The sequence below is a fragment of the Nannospalax galili genome, unplaced genomic scaffold (genome assembly GCF_000622305.1).
Source record: "Nannospalax galili isolate Female #2095 unplaced genomic scaffold, S.galili_v1.0 scaffold24, whole genome shotgun sequence".
In the NCBI taxonomy this organism is placed as follows: Eukaryota; Metazoa; Chordata; class Mammalia; order Rodentia; family Spalacidae; genus Nannospalax; species Nannospalax galili.
Window position 1 is genome coordinate 2829530 of NW_008352654.1, and position 23242 is coordinate 2852771.

Below are 23242 nucleotides of genomic sequence, written 5' to 3' on the forward strand. Positions count from 1 at the left end.
TATGTATATAAAAACAAGTACATGAAATTGGGCTGGGGTAAGGGAAAGTGCAGATAGGGCAGGGAATCTAAATATGGTCAAAATCTATTGTGTGAAATTTGCAAAAATTTAATTAAGTGGAAAAACCCCCACAACTTTATTAAAATATAATTTATATGCTATAAATCCACCCTTTTAATGTATTCAAATGCATTTCTGTCTCATGAACTGGCCCATTCTGAACATCTAACATAAATGAAATAACATAATATGTGACCTTTTGTGTCTGGCTCTTTTCATGTAATAGTGTTGAACATATTAATTCTTTTATTCTTCCAGAATGTTAAGTAAATACTGATAGTTGTTTGCTTTCATGTCACAATTTTTTTTTTCTGTTAAATGTTATTGGTAACAATGAAATTTAATTTAATGTTTTTTGGGACAGGGTCTCCCTGTAGCCCCAGCGGGCCTGGAATTCACTGTGTAGACCAGGCTGGCCCCAAACTCACAGAGTTCCACCTGCCTCTGCCGGGACTAAAGGTGTACGCCACCACGCCTGGCTCTATATTCCTATTTCTACATGCTAGGCAAGTGTTCTACCACAGAACTATGTCCTCGGCTCAAAGCCACTGTTTTAAAGTATAGAGTTCATTAGCATGAGCAAAGCCTTTGGTTTGATCCCCAATGCCACAAAATAAATAAGTCAATAAATGAAATAGAGAATTCACTGCTTTTATTTTAGTCTGTTCACAAAACAACCGAGAACACTTAGGATTCATGGCCCAAGTAGAGATCTTGTACCCATTAACAGCCCCTCCTGTTCCTTGCTCTCTCTAGTTGTTCCCAACCACTAGTCTGCCTTCTACTTTATGAACTGCCCTGTTTTGAGCATCTAACATAAATGGAATCACATACATTATGTGGCCTTTTATGTCTGGCTCTTTTTGTGTAATCATGTTTTCCTATAATCTTGTTGAGCATTTATCAGTACTTAAGTCTTTCATTTTTCCTACAGAGCAAATATTGATAATTGTTTACATTCATGTCACGTGTTTTTGTTTTTTTTTTGACATTTCTGTTTAAATGTTACTGGTAAGAATGAAATTTTTATTATTTACTTAACTTTATTATTCTGTGTGTATCTGATTTGTGTGTGTGTGTGTGTGTGTGTGTGTGTGTGTGTGTGTGTGCTCGTGCCACAGTGCCCATGTGAAAAATCACAGGATAACTTTTTGGGAGTTGGTTCTTTCCTTCCCCTGTGGAATCCGGGGATTGAACTCAGGTTGTCCAGCTTGTGTAGCAAGCACTTTTGCCTGCTGAGCTATCTTCCCATCCTAATTTTGCACTATGTAAACCAGGCTGTAAACCAGGCTGACCTGAAACTTTCCACATTGTAGCTCAAGCTGATCTTCAGCTGGTGCTCCTGCCTCAGTCTCCCAAATGCTGAGATTATAGGCATGTGCCATTCTACCCCACTAAAGTTTTGTTTTTTTTATAATAATTTATCTTTTATTGAAATTGAATATATTACAGTAAAATTGATTGAAACAAATGAAGAGAAAAATCAATTTTAAAAATACACTCATGTTGAAATCCAATAAGCCAGCCAAATTGGGCAAGAACCAAGAAATTCTGCAGGGTGATTTGCCTTTCAGTATGCAAATACCACCTATATACAATTCTGCAATGCGAGAAAAGTCATTGACCATGCCGAGAAAGGAGTTCATAGACGTGGACGGACACTGGGCCTGTCCTTCCATCCCAGGACTCCAGTCAAAAGCCTCATCCCGCCCTCTGAAGTTTTTATCATTTTTAGAGGGAATATATATATATATATTTTTTTTAATTTTTATTATTTTTATTTTATGTGTATGCTTGTATTGCCTGCATGTAGGTAAGTGCACCCGTGTCGTGCAATGCCCATGGAGGTCAGAAGAGGCTGTGGGATCCCCTGGGACTGGAGTTACAGACAGTTGTTAGCTGCTTGGATTTGAACCCAGGTCTTCTGCAAGAACAACCAGTGTTCTTAACTGCTGAGCCATCTCTCCAGCCCCAGAGGGAAAATATTTTTGTTTTGGCATTTGTAGTTAGTTTGGTAGATGTTGGGGTGGGTAAAACTGTAACTTGTCCCTCTTCATAAACATATTTAGGGGGTTGGATTATAAATACAAATACTTTTTAATACAAACTATTGTAAATTCTGTAATTATCACTCAAAAACACTTTAATGTCTTGAAAATAAGAGAAATGTGATTATATTAATTTCATATACTTTTCTTATTTTTTTGGTAAAAGGTTTTGAAGTGAAGTTTAAATAAAGACTACCATAAATTTAAGGAAAATACACCATCATTTTTCCCCACTGAAAAAGTAGTTGAAATGATTTAGGATACATTTTGCAGTGGAATCTTTCTGATGTGTAATTCTTTCCACAAGCTGGGGTCTCATGTTTTTCCTAACCAATTGAAACATGTCAGTATAGAAATAGTACAGTAAAAACCCAAGCTAAACTTTAGGCCGGTAGGCATTACTTCAGTACAATGCACATTATTTTCCAATAGTGAGACTATATACTCTCACCATAGCATTTTCAACCCCCTCCAAAGTTCAGTGAGCAGAAATTTAGGAAGACTAGAAGTGGGGAATGGGTACAGTCATGACAAAACCCAGCCAGGTGACTAAGTGGGTAAAGGTGCCTGCCTGCGTTTCACATGGTGAGGGAATTAAGTTGTCCTTTGACTTCCACATGTGTCTGCGTGAATGTGTGAATGGTTAAGAGCACTGACTGTTCTTGCAGAGGACCGGGTTTAATTCCCAGCACCCACATGGCGGCTATCAGTCATCCATAACTTCAGTTCTAGGGGAATCCAATGCCCTATTCTGACTTCCTCAGCATCGCATGACATGGTACATTTACATAATGCAGATGACACACTCACACAAACAAAAATAAAAAGTAATAAATAAAATTTTTAAAAAAGGAAACTATTACTTAACTCAAAGATATAGTCTTAAGAATTTTATAGTTTTAGCTCTTATATGACCACAAAGATCTTATATTGACAGACTTCAGAGGATCCTGTGAGCTGTTTGCTAAGGGTGGGAGGTAATGGTGGCGCTCTTGTGCTGGGACTTCTTTTCTCCCCCTCCTTGACAAGTCAGACAAAGGGCCTTGGCCCTGGGAAGCACTTGTCCTTGGAGATACTAGTTATGTGGTTTCCATAGTTTATTGTCTCTCCCCCCTTTTTTTTTGAAGGTAACAAATGAAGAGGACTTTATTAGGAAATTGGACTGTAAACCTGATCAGCACCTGAAGGTGGTTTCCATTTTTGGAAATACTGGTGATGGAAAGTCTCATACCCTCAACCACACTTTCTTCTATGGTCGGGAAGTCTTCAAAACGTCCCCTGCTCAGGAGTCCTGCACAGTAGGAGTGTGGGCAGCCTATGACCCAGTCCACAAAGTAGCAGTGATAGACACAGAAGGACTCTTGGGGGCTACCGTGAATCTAAGCCAGAGAACACGGCTGCTGCTAAAGGTCCTGGCCATCTCAGACCTGGTCATCTATCGAACTCATGCAGACCGGCTGCATAATGACCTCTTCAAATTCCTTGGGGATGCCTCGGAAGCTTATCTGAAGCACTTTACCAAGGAGCTCAAGGCTACCACTGCTCGCTGTGGCCTGGATGTCCCCTTATCCACCCTGGGCCCTGCAGTTATTATTTTCCATGAGACTGTGCACACTCAACTACTGGGCTCTGGTGAGTAGATGGGTGCTGTGTCACAGATTGACCTGGGTACAAGGAAGTGTCCTCTCATGTGCTGTGTCACAGTGACCTTTCTGGGTGGCCTCTGGAATGTTGCTGGTGGTGGAATGGCCAGAAAAAATTTGCCTAGGCAAGATTAAGACATTGTTCCAAGATGGATAGAGTGATCAACTCTGGCAAGGATTGAGAATTGCTAGTGAATTTAGGTCCTTGGATATCTGGATAAGCCCTGTTTCCTGGAATAGTGAGAGTGAAAACTTGATTAGAGTGGGATCAAGAGAATAGAACCCGGCATAGTGGCATATGCCTGGAATCCCAGCATTCAGGAAGCTGAGGCAGGAGGATTGTGAATTTGAGACAAGTCTGGGCTATATAGTGAGAGCCTGTTACACTCATAAACAAAGCTGGGTTTGGTGTTGCATGCATGCCTATAATCCCAGTATTCAAGAGGCAGAGTTCAAGATCATCCTTAGCTGCATAATGAGTTTCAGCCAACCTAGGCTACATGAACCCTGCCTCAAACACACACACACACACACACACACACACACACACACGCGAGAGAGAGAGAGAGAATAAATGAATGAATATGAATATGAACATGAATGAAGGATGTAGGTTGTATCTTTCCAAGAGTTCCATGAAGAGAAGCAGACAGAACAATAAAGTGGTAGCTGGTGCTCGTGTGGAATTTCAAAGAACTTCCCTTTTTAATATTAAGACATTGGTATACTGATGAGAATGAGTCATTGGAGAGGGAGTAAGGCGTATGTGAGAAAGAGATGAGGTGCCTAGCATGCTTGAAGTTCTGGTTGAATTTCCAGTACTGCAAGAAAAAAAGGAAGGAGTGCTGAGTGTGTTGGTGAACACCTGTGATCCCAGCACTCAGGAGGTAGCATCAGGAGGATTGCTGTTAGTTTGAGGCCAACCTGGTGTACATAGTGAGATCCTGTCTCAAAACAAAAATGCAAAAGAAAAAGAGCAGGAACAGCTGGAGTGGTGCAAGGTGGAGGTTGGTTTTATGACCAGGACAGTTCATATCTATAGGAGAGAGCAGTGGTATGGACACTGATTACAAGTAAGCAGGTAGATGTGCTGTGTGTGTGCGTGTCATCATGCATGTGTGTTTTGTCTTACTGTTTCTGTTTTCTTAGAGAAATAGAGCAAGGTTATCATGGAAATGGGAGGCGCAGGTGCAGTGGTAGTGACTGGATGTAGTGGGGATAGTAGTCTAGTGCCTAAAACAATTACACCACTCATCTGTTCATTCAGTCAAGACAGTACTCTTGTCATGTGCTGGGCACTGAGGCAGAGAGCTAAAAACAACCACCATGCTTGAATAGCTCTCAATGTAATTGAGGAGACCATCTAGTGATCTCTTCTGCAGCACATGTGGACACTGGAGCTATGGGAATGCAGAGGAGGAACTGTACACCTCCTAGTGGGATCTAGGAAAGAGGAAGTCATGTCTTCATGCTGAGTCTTTACTAGGTAGAGGAGGGAAAGAAGCTCTTGTGGCTTCACTGAGCAGGTGTTGCTAAGGAAATTTCTGCTGGTTCTCCTGTAGCTTCCTAAACTCCAGCATCAATCCTTTGGATACATTCTCTACCTGCCATCCAGAGTTTGTTTTCTCTCTCTCTCTCTCTCTTTTTTTTTTTGGTCTTCTTGAGACAGGGTCTCCCTGTAATCCCAGCTGGCCTGGAACTCACTATGTAAACCAGGCCTGAACTCACAGAGGTCTGCCTGCCTCTGCCTCCTGAGTGCTGGGATTAAAGGTGTGTGCTACAACCAGGAGTCCAATGCCAGCCTCCACTTCATAGTGAGTTTGGAGGTTAGCCTAGGCTACCCGAGACCCCCAATCAAAAAACCAAAAAAGAGAGAAAAAAAAGTAATACAGTATCTGGGTAAGGGCACAGATGTCTATAATCCTGGCACTTAAGAGACTGAGGAAGGAGAATTTCAAGTTTGAGGTCAGCCTGAAGCATAGTGGGACTTTGTCTCAAAACCCAAAATAAAATAAGATGTAATCTAAACTCCTAAATGTTCTGTTCTCTAACCCTATCCATGTCTCTGACCACTGGTTTACCATTCTTTCCCCACCACATGTAGAAATGCATACTTGTATGCACAGACTCTCTCTCTCTCTCTCTCTCTCTCTCTCTCTTTCCCACTAGCTATACCACTTTTTCTGTGTTCCTGCTTTTTTTGCATACACCCTCTCTCTTTCTTCGAACCACTTTGCCCAGTTAGCTGTAGACTCAACTCTGACCCAGCCAGAGCCTTTCCTGACTCTCCTTCTAGCGAGGTCCTTCCTGTACCTGGAGCTCTCACCTTCTACCTGCACCTGTCTCACCTGAACTCTGTGTTTATTTGTTGTTGGTCTTTTCCATAAGAATGGAAAGAGCAGGAAGGCAGGAGCTCTGCCCACTTTATTCACTACTGCATCTTTTTTTTTTTTTTTTTTTTTTTTTTTTAAGACAGAGTCTCCCTGTAGTAACAGCTGGCCTGGAACTTGCTACGTAGACCAGGCTGGCCTCAGACTTACAAAGGTTCACCTGCCCCTGCCTCCCAAGTGCTGGGATTAAAGGTATGTGCCACCATGTCCAGCTTCTCACTACTGCATCTTAAAGAGCACAGATGAACGTTTGATACACAGATGTGTGTTGAGTGAATGAATGAAGAGTTGGCCCATGTGAAGCATAGGTAGTTTTCTTAGAGGGAGTGGTGGAAATACTTGGATCAGACCAAGGGTAGCCTTGGCTCAGTTTCTCTGAAGGATCTTGTGCCAAGAACCTCCCTCAGTAGCTTGTTGCAATATAAAGAGAGGGGCAATGCTTGGAGTTTGAGAGGTTTTTTAGGAGTTTTCCTGATACTCAGGTGGGAAGATATGGGCACTGGGCAGGGCAATAGCAATAAGAGGGTTGGGGACAGACTAGGCCACAAGGGAGGTTGTTTTGATGGACCTGGGAGCAGTTGATTGTGGTAGCCCCAGTGACTCATGACCTTGTAAAGTAGAGGAAAAGACTCAGTAACAATGACTATGAGCAAAGGTGAGGAGGTAAGAAAGGCTGACTCATGATCACTCGTGATTGTGCTTCTATGCCACTCTGGGTCTTTATAGCATTTGGGTGTAAGGTGTAATTGTCAGCTCAGGACTTTGAAATAACCAGGCCCTCAGAAGTCATAGTTTTGCTTTTTGCTGTTCTATGCTACGTGGGTTTGTTTGTTTTTGTTTTTAAATAATGGGACACTTCATGAATTTGCATGTCATCCTTGTGCGGGGGTGGGGGGGCTTGCTAATCGTCTCTGTATTGTTCCAATTTTAGCATATGTGCTATGCTATGTGTTTTTAAAAGAAATGTTAACTGGGGCTGGAGAGATGGCTCAGTAGTTAAGAATGCTGACTGTTCTTTCAGAAGACCCAGGTTGGAATTCCAGTACCCACATGGCAGCTAACAACTGTCTGATACTCCAGTTCCAGGGAATTTGACAATCTCTTCTGTCCATGGGTGCATTTATCTATATGCAGGCAATACATGCATACACATAAAATAAAAATAATAAAAAAAATTAAAAAAAGAAATGTTAACTCTATCTTTGTTATTCATTCCAGTCAGTTGTAGCCATATTTAACAGATGAGGAAAGTAGGAAAGTGAATTCAGCTGCTTGCATTCTGTTGCTGAGACGGTCCTAGCAAAATTGGGAGTTTGAATCACAGCAGCCTAACTCCTAAATCCAGAGGTTTTCCTGGAATAACAGTTTCCTGAAACCCTGAGAAGGAACTAGGGCCTTGGGGTGACGTGGTCCCCAAAAAGGGGCAAATTGATAATTACATTTTTCTTTGTTTTGTGGTGTTTCTGATTTTCTGTTGCTTTTCTGATATTTGCTTTTCTGGATAGAGGAGTGCTAGGTTGGAGTTTAATAGCAAAGTGAATTACACGTTGGGTATTCCTTACTCAAAATGCTTGGGGCCAGAGGTTTGACTTGAAGATTTTGACTTTAGGAATGTTTGCAAAAGCTTTATGAGAGCAGCATTCTGAATCTGAAATCTGAAATGCTCCAAAATCTGATGTTCAGAAAAGCTTAGAATTGGAGCATTTCTGATTTTGGATGTTCAGATTAGGGATGCTCAGCCTGGGTTTTTGTTATACAGAGGAACAGAAGAAAGTCATTAGGAGCAGGGATTGCACGTGCAGCCACAAGCATGCAGTAATGTTGGGAGGAAGGGAAGGGGATCAGGTTCCTGGGTGACTTAGGGAGAAGCCAATGACCAGCACTTTCCTCACCTTCTTTTAGAATCTCAGGATGAGCTGGGTGTAGGGAACAGGTGCAGAATTATGGCAACTGCTCTTTAATTTCTAGTCTTCCAAATTATCTTCAGTATTAGTGATTTCATTAAAATATTGAAGTTAAACCAAAAAATTCCTTCTAAACATTTCTTAACCTCTAAAATATACACTGGCTCCATCGGTCCTGCAGCTGGTGGACTAGTGAGCCCCTCCTTCCTGCATTGCCAGCTTGCTCACAGTGTCATCGTATAAGCTGGAATTCTTCAGGTGGAAAATTGTGAATGCTTACTAGTAGATGACTGGTTAAATATGCCTACAGGATGGAAGACTGTTAAAAAGAATAAGTTTTTCCTAGTGTTTATCATAACAAAGAGTAAATTAAGATAGATATAGTACATTATAGAACTAGTTGCATATGGATGTTGGTTGCATATGGATGCTGACTTGAAGGGTGAACCTTGATTGAAATGTGTATTTACTTTTGGGGAGTAGGAGGGCACTGAGGCCGTTTTTTTTCCTTTATGCTTTGACATGCCTACATTTTTCTTAGGATGAATCCTTTTTTTTATTTTAAACTCAGATTATTTTATTTTTAATTACATTTATTTATTTTGTGCATGTGTGCATGCTTGTGTAGCATGGCACATGTGTGGAGGTTAGAGGACAACTTGGGGGAATCTACTCTTCCTCCACAATGTGGGTCCAGGAGATCAAACTCAGGCTCTCAGGCTTGACAGCAAGTGTCTTTACCTGCCGAGCCTTCTTGCCAGCCCCATAATGAATCCTTTTGAAGGTTCTTCTTTGAAGCACAATGAACATACAGAAAAGTACATATCACATTCGGCATGTAGGGGATGCATTACATGCTTGTAATTGGTGCCAGCTCATGATATGCTTAATGTGTGTTCTCTCCTTGCTCCTTTCCAGGCATGGCCAGGCTAGTGCTGTAATTCTAGCAACATACTAGCTGTTCCTGTGTGTGTACTTTACATATGTGCAGTAGACTTTAATCTTGAGTTTTTCGGTGAAAGATAGGTGACTTGTTTTCAAAAAAGGCACTCAAGTCCATGTGCCTGTTTGTGCTTGTACAGATCACCCCTCAGAGGCACCAGAGAAGCTCATCCAGGACCGGTTCCGGAAATTGGGTCGCTTTCCTGAAGCTTTCAGTTCCATTCACTACAAAGGAACAAGGACTTACAACCCTCCCACAGACTTCTCTGGGCTTCGGCGTGCTTTGGAGCAACTTTTAGAGAACAACACCACTAGGTCTCCCCGGCATCCAGGGGTCATCTTCAAAGCCCTGAAGGTCAGTTGGCTCCTGCCACAGGTGCTTCTGATGGGGGTGCCTGTGGGCCGTGAGAACTCTCAGTCCTCCTGCATTCTTGGTACAGATGATTCGAAGCTTGGGTTGGAGAGAGTATAGGAAGAGGAAGTGCAAGTAGAGGTTGGGCCTGTCATATACCTTCATCTTTCTTGGAGCTCCAATGGGAATCTTGAGTTACAGTGAGGATGTAGCTCACTTAGTAGAGTGCTTGCCTAGAATGCACGTAGCCCTGGGTTGGATCCCCAATACTGCATGCCTTAATTCCAGCAGTGGGGAAGTGGAGGCAGGAACAGCAGAATTCAAGGTCATCCTCAGCTGCTATATATTATGTTTGAGGGTAGTCTGGTATGGATGAGACCCTACCTCAATGAACAAACAAAACCAATTGATAGAATCTAATTATGGAAAAACTTGGGTTTTTTTTGGCTTTTTGAGACATGGTCTCCCTGTAGTCCCAGCTGACCTGAACTCACTATGTAGACCAGGCTGACCTTGAACTCACAAAGATCCGCCTGCCTCTGCCTCCCAAGTGCTGGGACTAAAGGCATGTGCCACCACTCCTGGCCAACTTGGCTTTTTTTTTAAAAAAAAAATTATTTTTATTTTATGTTTATGTAAGCATGTATGTAAGTTGCACACGTGTCCAGTGTCCATGGAGGCCAGAAGAGGGCGACATATCCCATGGAACTGGAGTTATAAATGGCTGTTAGCTGCCATGTGGGTGCTGGGAACTGAGCCTGGGTCCTCTGCAAGAGCAACTGGTACTCTTAACGACTAAGCTGTCTCTCCAGTCCCCAAACTTGACTTTTTGAATAATGGGAAAAAGTATTTGTTTCTGGGTGGTTTGGCCCAGTCTTGGTGAGTTGGATTTGGAGTGAAGCACAGTTATGCTTTATGCTTTTCTCTATATTGACTGGCTTTTTTCCCCTCTTACCTAGCCTAGTCTGCTTTCTTTTGCTATAATAAAATAATTATAACAAAATTAATCTGCAGTAATGTCACATACATTATAATAAATGATATAAATTATAAAAATATAATAATATACCCAGGGCTGGGTAATTTGTAAAGAATGGAGGTTTATTTGAATTACAAGCATGGAGGCTGGAAAGTCTAAGAGCATTTTGCAACATCTGCCCATAGTCTGGTGAGGGAGCATCTTGCTGCGTCATAGCATGGTGGAGGGCATACAGTAAGATGGGACAAGTGTTCTGGGGAGTTTGCTTTATAACACAGCCATTTCCTGATAACTCATTAACCCATTCATCCAAGAATGACATCAACTCTGGCCCATTTTATTCCAGAGCTTAGAATAATAGGAAGGTTGCTCTCAGCAAATAGAATAATATTTTCTAGTGAGATACTTTTTCATGGAAGGTTCTGGAACCTTTTATCCTTTATTATTAAAAAGAAAAATTAGCCTGGTGTGGTGGTGCATGGCTGTAATCCCAGCACTCATAAGACCAGCCTAGTTGATATAGTGAGTTCCAGACCAGCTAGGGTTGTATAGTGAAATCCTGTCTCAAAATAAAATTAGGTTGGATGTGGTGGTACATGCCTTTAATCCCAGCACTCAGGAGGCAGAGGCAGGTGGATCTTTGTGAGTTCAAGGTCAGCTTAGTCTTCAAAGTGAGTTCCAGGACAGCTGGGGCTACAGGGAGACCCTGTCTCAAAAAGACAAAACAAATCCATCACCAGCAAAAAAAAACTCAAAAGGAAGATGAGCAGTTATTTTGGAGGCTATCTGTATGAGACGTCTTCCAGAGCAGATTCTGAAACTTTGGAAAAGAATTGGAAGGGGGGAAATTCCTGCTCTGGAATTTGATGTCATTCAGTGTGTCACTTAAAATCATGTCCTGTATCGTCTAAAATCCATTAGTGATATGGGGGGGCTCACCTGTTGACAAACTCATTGTGATGGCTAATCTTGACTGTCAGCTTGACATACCTAGGAAGAGGGAACCTCAATTGAGAGATTTCTTCCATTAGATTGGCCTGTAGGCATGTCTGTGGGACATTTTCTTTTTTTCTTTCTTTCTTTCTTTCTTTCTTTCTTTCTTTCTTTCTTTCTTTCTTTCTTTCTTTCTTTCTTTCTTTTTTTTTCGCTCTCTCTTTCTCACTTGTTCTCTCATTTATTTTTACTGTACATGTATGTTTTTGTTTTTAATATTTATTATTTTTATTTTGTGTGTATGAGTTTATTGCCTGCTTGTGTGTAAGTGCGCCCGTGTTGTGCACCTGGAACTGCAATTAAGGACGGTTGTTAGCTGCCATGTCGGCTCTGGGAATCAAACCTGAATCCTCTGCGAGAGCAGTTAGTGTTCCTAACCACTAAGCCATCTCTCTAGTTCCTCATTTTTTTTTTTTTTTTTTTTGATACAGGGTCTCCTAGCTGACCTGAACTCACTATGTAGACCAGGCTGGCCTTGAACTCACAGAGATCCACCTGCCCCTGCCTCCCAAGGGCTGGGACTAAAAATTATTTGTGTGTGTGTGTGTGTGTGTGTGTGTGTGTGTGTGTGTAGGGTATCTGTATCCGTCTGTGCATCTGTGGGAGCAGAAGAGGGTATTGGATCCCCTGAAGTTGGAATTACAGGAAATTGTTAGCCACCTGACTTGGTTACTGGAAATTGAACTCGGGTCTTCTGGAAGAGCAATAAATGCTCTTAACCAATCTCCCTAGTCCTTGGGGACATTTTCTTGCTAATTGATGTGGGTGGTACCATTCCTAGGCATATGATCCTGGGCTGTTCAAGAAAGGTAGCTGAACAAACCAGGGGAACCATTCAGCAAGCAGTGGTCATCCATGGCTTCTGTGCTAGTTCTTGCTTGAATTCTTGCCTTGACTTTCCTGGATGATGGAGTATAACCTGTAAGCTAAAATTAGCCCACTTTTCTCTAAGTTGCTTTTGGTCATTGATGTTTATCACAGCAACAGAAAAGCAAACTAGGGCACCCATCTTTAAGAAGTGTTACCATTTTCCTTTAAAGCCAGGCTTTTTTTTTTTTCTTTCTTGTGTATCCTGGCAGTAGGATCTATGTGTTGTCTTGATAGCACAGTGAAGTCCCATTTTCCCTCTGATGTTTCTGATTGAGGGTGGTACTGGCTGCTTTCCAACAGTTTGCTGCGGGGCAGAGATTTCTAGCATTTCAACTGTAATAGGTGCTATGTAACCTATCAGGTGCATTCTTCTGTTGTCTGTTTTGTTGTTTTTTTTTTAAAGATTGATTTTTCACTTGAAGGTATGTGTGTGGAGTTATATGTACTTGATTGCAGGAGCCCCTGAGGACCAGGAGAGGGCATTGAATCCCCTGGAACTGGAGTTAACAGGCAGCTGTGAGCCACCTGATGTGGGTGCTGGGACCTAACTCTGGTCCTCTACAACAGCAGTGTGTGCTCTTAACTGCTGAGCCATCTTTCCAGTCTGCCCTTCTGTTTTTCTCTGAGACAGGGACTCATGGAGCCCAGAATGGGCCCAAATTTGCTATATGCTGAGTCTGACCTGGAACTCCTGATCCTTTTACCTTCTAAGTGCTAGGATTATAGGTTTGTGTCATCACCCCTTGCTTTGTTGCCCATTTATAAATAGCATCATGGGCTTTCCCTGGGTGGAAATCTCTGCCCTTTGTGTTGTCACCTATTTCCTACAGTGGCTCACTATTGCATTGACCAGCCATCAATAAGCAGTAAGTTGCTTCAACAATGGAAGTAGGAATAATAAAATAGACATTATGACTTAGGATATTGCAAATGATTGAAAATCACCAATTAAGAATTGGTTAGGGGTCCTGGGTTCAAGCCCCAGTGGAACCACTGGGTTATTGCTTTGCTGGGCGTGGCACACCTTTAATCCCAGCACTTGGGAGGCAGAGGCAGGCAGATCTCTGAGAGTTCAAGGCCAGCCTGGTCTACATAGTAAGTTCCAGGATAGCTGGGGCTACAGGGAGACTCTGTCTCAAAAAGACCAAACCTTGAGTTATTTGTTGCTACTCAGGATCTTGGCATGCTACATAAGTATTCTACCACTAAGCTACAGCTCAGCCTTTAATGGCAAGGTCTTGATGTGCAGACCAAACTTATCCTCAAACTTGCAAGTCTCCAACTGCAACCTCCTACATATTAGGATGCTGGGGTCACAGGTATGTGCCACCAAGCTCTACTGTGTGAATCTCTCGAGCAAATTAATTGAACTCAAGGAAAGGGTCATAGTTATCCTGACCCAGAACCTGTCCATTAGAGGCACAGATAAAGCTGGGTGTGGTGGCACATGCTTGTAATTCCAGCTGTGGCTGAAGCAGGAGGATCTTGAGTTCAAGGCCAGCCTGGGTTGTATATTGAGTTCTAAGCCATTCTGAGCTTTGTAGTAAAACCATATCTTAAAAAAACCAAAACAACCAGGGCTGGAAAGATAACTCAACAGTTAAGAGTGCTGGCTGCTCTTGTAAAGGACCTGGCACCCACATGGCAGCTAATATCATTTGTAACTCCAGTTCCAGAGGAATCTGATGCCCTCTTCTGACCTCTGTGGGCATTTCATGACATAGGTACACTTACATATATGCAGGCAATACACTCATACACAAAAAAATAAAAATTTTAAAACAAAACACCCTCCCCCCAAACAAAAACTAACTAACCAAACAGAATTGTTTAGGAGTCTTGATGAAAATTTGGTATCTGATCTCACATGCATTAGTCAAAGCATTCCCTGGATCTACTGAAGGCAGGAAAAAATTTCCCAAGAGAAATTTAAAAGTTGTTGATACCATGAAAATTCTAGGGCTGGCCAGATAGCTCAGCAGGTAAAGGTGCTTGCTGCCCAGAATTATGACCAGAGTTCCATTCCTGGGACCTGCATGGTAGGAGAGAATCAACTCCCACAGATTGTCCTCTGACCTCCACAGATATACACAGTAAATAATAAATGTAAAAAAAAAAATCTAGTTTTAGGATGTTTGTTCATTGAGCAGTCAGTGTAAATTCACGTCCTTTTGGGCTAGATTGGGATTATGTGTGAGCATAGAAAATGTAGATGCAGCAAGAGAGGCTGGAAGTGAAAAGAAGGACCACACATAAGCCCTCCCTTGGGACTAGCCATTGCTAACATGGCATTTCCTTCGTTTTTTCTTTTTAGATTTGCCATGCTGGGGATTGCTGGGCAAGTGTCTGCCACTAAGCTGCCCTCTCAGCCCACAGTTAACATTTTTGTGTATTAAGATGTCGGATATGGTGGTGCACACCTTTAATCCCAGTGTTCTGGAGGCAGAGGCAGGTGAATCTCTGTGAGTTCAAGGCCAGCCTGGTCTACATAGTTCCAGGCCAGCTGGGACTACAGGGAGACCCTGTCTCAAAAAGACCAAAAAAAAAAGAGAGAGAAAAGTCTGCTGTGGGGGTGGAGGTAATGGTGGTGAGATGACTCAGTGGGAAGGGTACTTGCTGCCAAGCCTGTTGACCAGAAATTGATTCCCTGGGATCTGTATGGTGGAAGGTGTGTGCACCCCCCATATACATACATTCATATAATGTAATTAAACATTTTTTCGGGCTGGAGAGATGGCTCAGTGGTTAAGAGCACTGGCTGCTCTTGCAAGGGACTCGGGTTTGGTTTTCAGCATCCACATGGCAGCTTACAACTGTTCATAACTCCAGTTCCAGGGAATCCAACGTTCTCTCCTGATCTCCACTGGTATTTCATGACACGGGTGCACTTACATACATACAGGCAATACACTCATACACATAAAAAAAATTTAAAAAATTTCTAAAGGCCCTTGAGAATCTTTACTTTTGTGGCTCATAGTTCTCTTGCAGTGTATGCTGTGACCTGTTACATAGCTTTGCGGAAAATACAGTTTCCTCACTACTTAAAATTTTTATTTAAAAAAGTTAACTGGGTGTGGTAGCACATGCCTATATTCTCAGCCCTCTCAGGCAGGAGGGGCATTACAAATTCAAGACCAGTTTGGTCTATGTAGTGAATTTCAGGGAAGACTAGGCTACAGAATGAGACAATGTCTCTATAAACTTTTAAAAAAAAAATCACCAAACAGAAATTATGTTTTTTGCATATTACTTAAGGTTTGGGATTTGAATATGGTGATGATGCATGCCTGTAATCACAGCACTTGGGAAGTGGAGGCAGGAAGACCAGGAGTTCAAAACTAGTCTCAGCTACATAGGCAGCTTGAGGGCAGCCTGGGCTGCATGTGACCCTATCTCAAAAAAATTAAAACAGGGACTAGAGAGATGGCTTAGTGGTTAAGAACACTGGTTGTTCTTACAGAAGACCCAGGTTTGAATCCCAGCACCCACATGGCAGCTAACAACTGTCCATAACTCCAGTTCCAGGGGCTCGGACAGCCTCTTCTGTCCTCCACAGGCATTGTATAACATGGGTGCACTTACCTACATGCAAGCAATACACACATACACATATAAAAATAATTATGGAGGCTGGGCATGGCATGGTGGCGCATGCCTTTAATCCTAGCACTCAGGAGGCAGAGGCAGGCAGATCTCTGTGAGTTCAAGGCCAGCCTGGTTCTAAAGTGAGTTCCCGGCCAGCTGGGGCTACAGGGAGACCCTGTCTCAAAAAAAAAAAAAACCAAAAAAAAAATTATGGAGGAAAAAAAATTAAAACAGGCCGGGTGTGGTGGAGCACACCTTTAATCCCAGCACTTGGGAGGCAGAGGCAGGCAGATTTCTGTGAGTTCAAGGCCAGCCTGGTCTAAAGTGAGTTCCAGGCCAGCTGGGGCTACAGGGAGAATCCATCTCAAAAAGACAAAAAAAAAAAAAAAAAAAAATTAAAAAAGAACTAAAAAAAAAAAATTGGGCTCTGGAATCAGATTGATATGTTGGAATCTGAGCCCTGCTACTAACCAGTTGCTTGATCTTCAGAAATTAGTTCATTAATTCCTTCAGTCATTCAGCAAATCAATAAGTGCACTTATGTGTCAGTAGGGTTTAAATCATTGAGAATACTGTGGTAAATAAAATAGACAAAAATTTCTCCCTTTGTAGTATTACTTCAAACCTTATCTATAAAAGGGGTAGTTGAAAGCTGGACACAGTTACATATGCCTGAAATCCCACTGCTGTGAGGTAGGAGGATTGTGGGTTTGAGGCTAGCCTGGGCTGCATACCAAGTTTTAGACCAGCCTCTGGGCTACATAGAAACTTCCCTCTCCCTTAAACATGGGATGTATTACCTAATAGAAGGCTCCTAATACCTGAGGTAGGGATTAAATGAAAGCATATTTAAAGTACCAGAACCAGGCATGGCTGTTCATGTCTATAATTCAGTACTTAGGAAGCATGAGGATTATGGTAAATTTGAGACCAGCCTGGACTACAGTGAGACCCCGTCTCAACTCCCTTCTTTCCCCTGAAAGAAACAAAGTATTTGTTATATAGTAAATGTTCAATGAATATTAACTATCTGGAGGGGTTAATAAAAATAACTATGAAAAATTCTCTGTGAATGATTCATGAAGTACGTCTAATTAAAATTTGAGACTAATGTGTACTTGGATGTATGAGCAGCATGTCCTTGTTAGGGCCCTAAGGCCATCATTGGAAGACTAGTCTTAAGCAATTTAAATATCTCAAAAGAGGCTGAATCCATGCTATGATGTATATACAGGGTTTATATCTTGGTCACCATGGTAAGTTGAATAGCGCAGGGACAGGATTATAGCAGTTTCTAGTTCTTCCTGAAACCCAGCCTAGTGTTTGAGATCGTCAGACATGTAAAAAACTCAGTGATTTTTCCCTAGGGAGTTTTGGCTGTCCTATCCAAGGCGGGTTGTTAGGCACTTGTGAGGAAAACAGTTTAATTGTATTTTATTTTATTTTATTATTATTATTATTTTTTTTTTGGTCTTTTGGAGTCAGAGTCTCCCTGTAGTCCCAACTGGCCTGGAACTCACTACGTAGACCAGGCTGGCCTTGAACTCACAGGAATCTGCCTGCCTCTACCTGGGATTAAAGGTATGTGCTAGGATTTAAGACCTGTGATGACATGCCCAGCTTAATTGTATTCTTTAAATACAGTGATAAGCATGAAGTCCTGTGAGATTAAATGAGCCTGGTCAACTGAAATTGCAATGAGGTCCGGCAAGGACAAAGTGTTCTGGATGTTTTCTGTCATCTCAGGTAGATTCTGGGTTGTACTAAAGGGAATGACTCCTGTCCATGGGAAGAAAGGCTCTGCTGAGGCGCTCAGGGAATTGTAAATATTCATAAGTTCTTTTTAGGATAAGAGTGTTGGAGTGGGTATAGCCAGATGATTGATCAATGCCTGAACAATTTGTTTGGCTTCCTGTTTCTCTCATATTTCTTTCTCTCTTTGATATTTTTTTCTTTTTTTTTTTTAAAATTTAATATTTTTATTCTATGTGTATGAGTGTTATGCCTGCATGTGTTGTGCAATGCTCGAGGGGAACAGAAGAGGCTATTGGATCCCCTGGAACTGGAGTTATGGACAGTTGTTAGCTGCCATGTGGGCTGGGATTCAAACCTGGGTCTTCTGCAAGAACAGTCAGTGTTCTTAACCAGTGGGCCATCTCTCCAGCTCTGATATTTTTCTTCTTATAGTCAGGGTCTCGGGTAGCCCAGGCTGGCCTCAAACTCACTGTGTAACTGAGGATGGCCTTGACTCCTGGTTCTCCTGCTTCTAATTCCCAAGTGCTAGGATTGTAGGTTTGTGCCATTATGCCTGGCTTCCTCCTTGATGACATTTGCTTCTTGCAGTTCCCCTCAGTAATTCACTTCATAAATACCTGAGAAGGCTAGGGATCTGTTTTGATATGATTTATATAATTCTTTGCTACTCTAAATTTAAAAAAGAAAATTGGGGCCTGGCCAACTGAAGCCAGGAGAATTGTGAGTTTAGGGAAAGCCTGGGCTACATAGTGAGACAGTTTCAGAGGAGAAAGGGAGTGTTTTGAATCTGTGCTTCAGACCTTCTCTGAAACTATGTTCCCAGGATTCTTTCCTTGGGTTCTGTTAACTTGCAATAGTGGTCCACAGAACTCCAGGAAACTTATTTACTAGTTTATTATGAAGGATGCTATGAAGGATATAGAAGATGAAGTGCATAGGGTGAGATATGGGAGAAAGGGGAAGGAACTTCTCTGGGCACATCAACCTCCAGGAGCCTCCACATGCTCAGCTCTGTAGAACCTCAGTGGCTTTTGGCTTTTTATGGTGACTTCTTCCTGTCATAGACATGATTGAAGGCTGGGCAACTATATTGAAGTGTGACTAGACAGAGAGGGCTCAGTGTAATGCTAATGTAATGGACTGTGAGAAACTCTGCAAAGCCTGGCTGTTCATCCAGATTCTTCATGGCCTCTGTACACACGTGCTTTCTCTAGAGTATGGACAGGACCTCTCTGGAATGAGGAGGGAATTATATTATCAAGCACAGGTAAGTCAGAGAATTTCCTTATGGCTGGCTCTGAGACAGGAAGGCAAATATAGGGGGAATAGAATTTCTATGACTGATTTTGGGCAAGAGAAATGCTAGTTTTTCTTTTTGTTTTCTTAGGACAGAGTCTTGTAACCCAGGCTGGTTTTTAACCTATGATCCTCCTGCATCTGCATCCTGGATGCTGGGATTACTAGCATGTGCCCACTTTCAACATGAGAAATTCTAAGTTTCTCCTCCTCCTCCCTTTTTACCCCATAGAACTCACTGTATAAGACCAAGCTGCCCTTGATCTCAGAGATCTACCTGCCTCTGCTTCCTAAATGCTGGGATTAAAGGTGTGTGCCACCATATCCAGCAGGTGGTGGCTGGAGTGGTGGTGCATGTCTTTAATACCAGTACTCAGGAGGCAGAGGCAGTAGGATCTCTTGAGTTTGAGGCCAGGCTGATTTTATACAGTGAGTTCCAGGCCATCCTGGTCTGCATTATGAAACCCTGTCTTCAAAAAATTTTTTTCATTTAGTCTTTGACACTTCACATGTACATAAAATGTGTTCAGAGCATATTTATCCCATTATCCTCTTACCCTTCCCCCACTCCCACTGAACCCCTGTGCTGGATAGCTTTAGTGTCAACTTGACACACCTGGGTTGAGGGAGCCTCAATCGGGGAATTGCCTCTATTGGACTGGCCTGTGGCCATGTCTGAGGGCATCTTCTTGATGAGTGATGTGGGAGGGCCCAGCCCACTGTGGGTGGTGCCACCCCTGGGCAGGTGGGCCTGTGTTGCATAAGAAAGCAGGCTGAGTAGGGGCCAGGGGAGCAAGCCTGTAAGCAGCATTCCTCCATGGCTTGTGCTCCAGCTCCTGCCTCCAAGTTCCTGCCCTGAGTTCCTACCTTGGGCTCCCTGATGAACTGCGTGCAACCTGGGAGATGTAAGACAAATAAACCCTTTCCTCCCCAAGTTGGTACTGGTCAGAGTGTTTTGTCACAGCAATGAAGAAACAAACTAAGACAACCCCTTATTAACAAGTTCTCCATCCTGCTTTCATGTCTCTCTTTTGTGACTGAATTTAAAGTTACTTACATGAACATGGGTAGAAAGGAAAATTCTAAGTTTTTCTTTCTCTTTGGGAGAGAGTTATATGCCAGGAATCAAAAAACCATATCATAACACCACAGTACTAGTGTACATCTAGTTTTTTCCTCATTTATTTATACATCCTGGTGATCTTTTTATATTAGTAAATAATATATGCCTTATCCTTTTCATTGCTATTAGTATCTTGTGACAAAGTAATTCATATGAGGTATGGTGGTGCTTGTCTATAAAAACTAGCACTTAGGAGACCAGGGTGGGAACAGTACCAGTTTCAGGCTAGCATGGACCCCATGGCAAGACCTTTCTCAATCCCTGACTGACACAGCACTGTGTTACTGAAATATCCTTTAGTTCATGTTCATTACTGAGTGGGAAGGGTGATTTTGGAAACATGATTAACAAGATGGAATGAAGCTTGGGAAGGTTGTGTTGCGTATTTGGAGTTGTTGGGGTGATGCGATGTCTGTGGCCACTAGTGGCTTGTCCATACGTGCCTGGGAATGGTTATGCTTGCTGACAGGATCATGTGCCCTATCATCTGGACACATTGTGGTCTCTAGGCCCCAATACCGTTTTTCTAACTGGGATATTTCCCACTCCTTTACTTATGATCCACAGTAGCACCAGCCTAGATACCCACAAAACACAACTTCCCTGAACATGTAAATCTGGAAATAGATACCCAAATCCCAACTGAATAGGGGAATCAATATTGAACCAAAAAGGGAATTGAATACTGAATTAATGTTGGCTTTCTGTACTTACGGTTCTGAATAACTGGGAGACACATTTTCAAGTTGAAGTCATGTAGGTTTCATGTGATACCTTCTTTAGCCTCCAATTGCTAAGCGTAGAAACACAGACTTTCCAATTCCATCACATTAGGAAGCATCTATTAAATATTCATACAGTTACTATGTGTGAGGGTGGCGACAGTGATCACACAGTGTCTGCTTGGAATCAGGAATTCCACTGCTAGCTCTTGGTAACCGGGGCTAACCTTAAAGGTACAATGGAAAGAGCCCTACTGTTGCCAAGGCAACTAAAGTTCAAGATCATCTGGTTTCCGGGCAACCAGGTCTTCCGACTTGCCTCAAATACTTCCACAGGCACTGTCAGGAGAAGCCTTTCCCTTCTAGCTTTGAGACCTCAGGAGGAGGAGAGACCAAGACATCACAGAATGATGTGAGGTTTGGAATTTTTTCTCCAGGCCTGGGTTTGAAAATTATGAACTCACCAAGCCAATGGACCAGGTAGTAGGCTATATCTATACTAGAAAAGAAAGATTATAGTGAAAGGAAGACAGTTTCTCCCTCTCCCTGTGTCTAAAGTAAGCTAACATTGAATTTTTAAAGCAGTTATTGTTATATTCCCATACTCTGGATTCTTCTAATGCCTTCTGAAGCTTGTCAAGGCTGATGCGTTATCTTTAGCTTGTGACTTGTGAGAGTAGTAGCATGCTTATTCTTACTCAGCCTGTGAGAGGATGGGTGGCCAGTATCTGAAGGGATTGACCTGGTTTGTCAAGAGTTCTTTTCTGATGTCATAAGTGGTTCCTGTTGCCTTTGACAATATAAGCCAGGGCAGAGAATGATGGCATTTTTAAGGGCATAAGAACCATGGGAAATTAAGCTGCAACTTGTTTCAGGAAAAGCTGGGAGATACTTTAAGATGCCCCATTTCTTTCTCTCTTTTTGTTTTTTGAGATAGGTATCACTATGTAGCACTGGCTGGCCTGGAATTTGCTGTGTAGACTAGGCTGGCTAAAGTTTGAAGTCACAGAAATCCTCCTGCCTCTGCCTCCTGAGTGCTGGGATTAAAGACATGTGCCACCACACTGGGCAAATGCCCCCATTTCTCTGAAGGTTAGGGCAAAGCCAGGGTCTGGTTTTGAGGAGGGCAGGGGTTGGTTTATGAGTAGGGGTTTGGTTCTGGGCACTTTGTCCCAAAAGATCTGGTTGAGTGCCTTTGAAGACCCATACTAGGATTTGGAGGAGGCTACACAGGAAATTTTCTAGATTTCCTAGATCACAGGAAATTGTGATCTAGCCTTGGAGGTAAAATTGAAATACCTATCTTTATACATCCGCCTGCTTAGTACCTGGTTTAGGTGTCTAGTGCAGTAGTGCTTCAGAAATGGCTGAAGATGTAGTCTTGAGTTGGTTGAAAAAGTTGCTGTGGAAGAGATCACAAAATTCCCTGAAGGATGTGTCACATTTACAGAGGACAGAGAAAAGTGTCCAGGCTAACATATGCCCTATTTTTTGTTTGTTCTCATTATAATTCTTCATGCTTCATTCATCTTTGCTTTCAAGTCTTTGTGCTTTTGCCAAGTTGTTTTTTTACAAAACCATCCCTAAGGAGGGTAGAGCTGATATTATTTGTGGGGTCTTTGTTAGTCTAAATCAAGGATTGCTACTTGGTTGCCATCCCTTACAGATGTGTTTTGTGGGCCTGCCTGGTGTCTCTACAGAACCTGAATTTGAATGTCCTCCTGAGTTCCTGCTGCACTGGTTTTAAATTGATCTCATTCAACACTGGCACCATATGCCTTTAGAGACCCTTGAATTTGCAACTCTGGTTGTTATGACTTTATTGAAAAGAGAAACATTCTAGTTTTTTGAAGTGCTGGAGTTAGAATTTATTTAGGTCCTAATACATGCTAAGCAAGTGCTGTACCATTACTCTACACCCGTCCCGTGCTATCGTCTCGCCAGCAAGAACGACGCGGCACACTCAGGATCCTTCTGCAGAAAAGCTTTAATGCATCTTGAGAGGGAGAGCATAAGCTTACAGGGCGAAGACCCCGAATGTCGGAAACCCAGCCCTTATATAGGTTAGTAAGCCCGTCTTGGACGTGGCAACTCTTGATTGGTCACAAACTCATCAGCCCATATCACGCCACAAGGTAGGCAGAGACTAGAAGGTGGAAAATTACTTCGGGCATGCGTACTGACTTATTTACTGCTCAGCATGAACCGGATGTGAGCGCCATCTTGTAATGGCGTCTGCAGGGACGGCAGGCAGCTCCCCACAGTTATTGCCAGCTACTGCCACTCCTCCATTCTTGTGGGTGCCGCTCCTTTGTTCTCATGGGGGTCAAGGCTGCTCCTCCACTCACCCTGGGCTGAGGCCACTCTTCTGCTCACCTGGTGCTGAGGCAGCTCTTCTGCTTGCCCTGTTCTGCCTCCTGTCGTGGCCTCTTCTGCCCAGTTCCAGAGTGCAGGGCTGGTGAGAAGACTATGTCAGCGGAACACCATTCAGACACAGGAGACCAGGTTCAGTGACACAGGTTTGCTTTATTGCAGGAAGGCACAAGCTTATATAGGGGTAGTGGTCCAATCACAGCA

General features: G+C 42.6%; 1 protein-coding gene and 1 non-coding gene across 4 annotated transcripts in view; one reads left to right on the forward strand and one right to left on the reverse strand.

Annotated features, from left to right (window-relative positions):
• Zfyve1 (zinc finger FYVE-type containing 1) overlaps positions 1 to 23242 on the forward strand; it is a 69035-nt gene that overhangs the window by 27203 nt on the left and 18590 nt on the right. For all 3 annotated transcript variants that reach the window (XR_001872842.2, XR_003846541.1, XM_029554436.1), the window contains exons 3-4: positions 3236 to 3740; positions 9128 to 9342. Coding sequence is in view for 1 of the 3 variants with exons in the window: in XM_029554436.1 (XP_029410296.1) it covers positions 3236 to 3740; positions 9128 to 9342 (720 nt within the window). In the remaining 2 variants the exon portion in view is untranslated. The remainder of the gene's footprint in view (positions 1 to 3235; positions 3741 to 9127; positions 9343 to 23242) is intronic.
• On the reverse strand, positions 6983 to 7086 carry LOC115067114. The gene has a single exon (XR_003846548.1). It is a non-coding gene; the product is annotated as a U6 spliceosomal RNA (small nuclear RNA).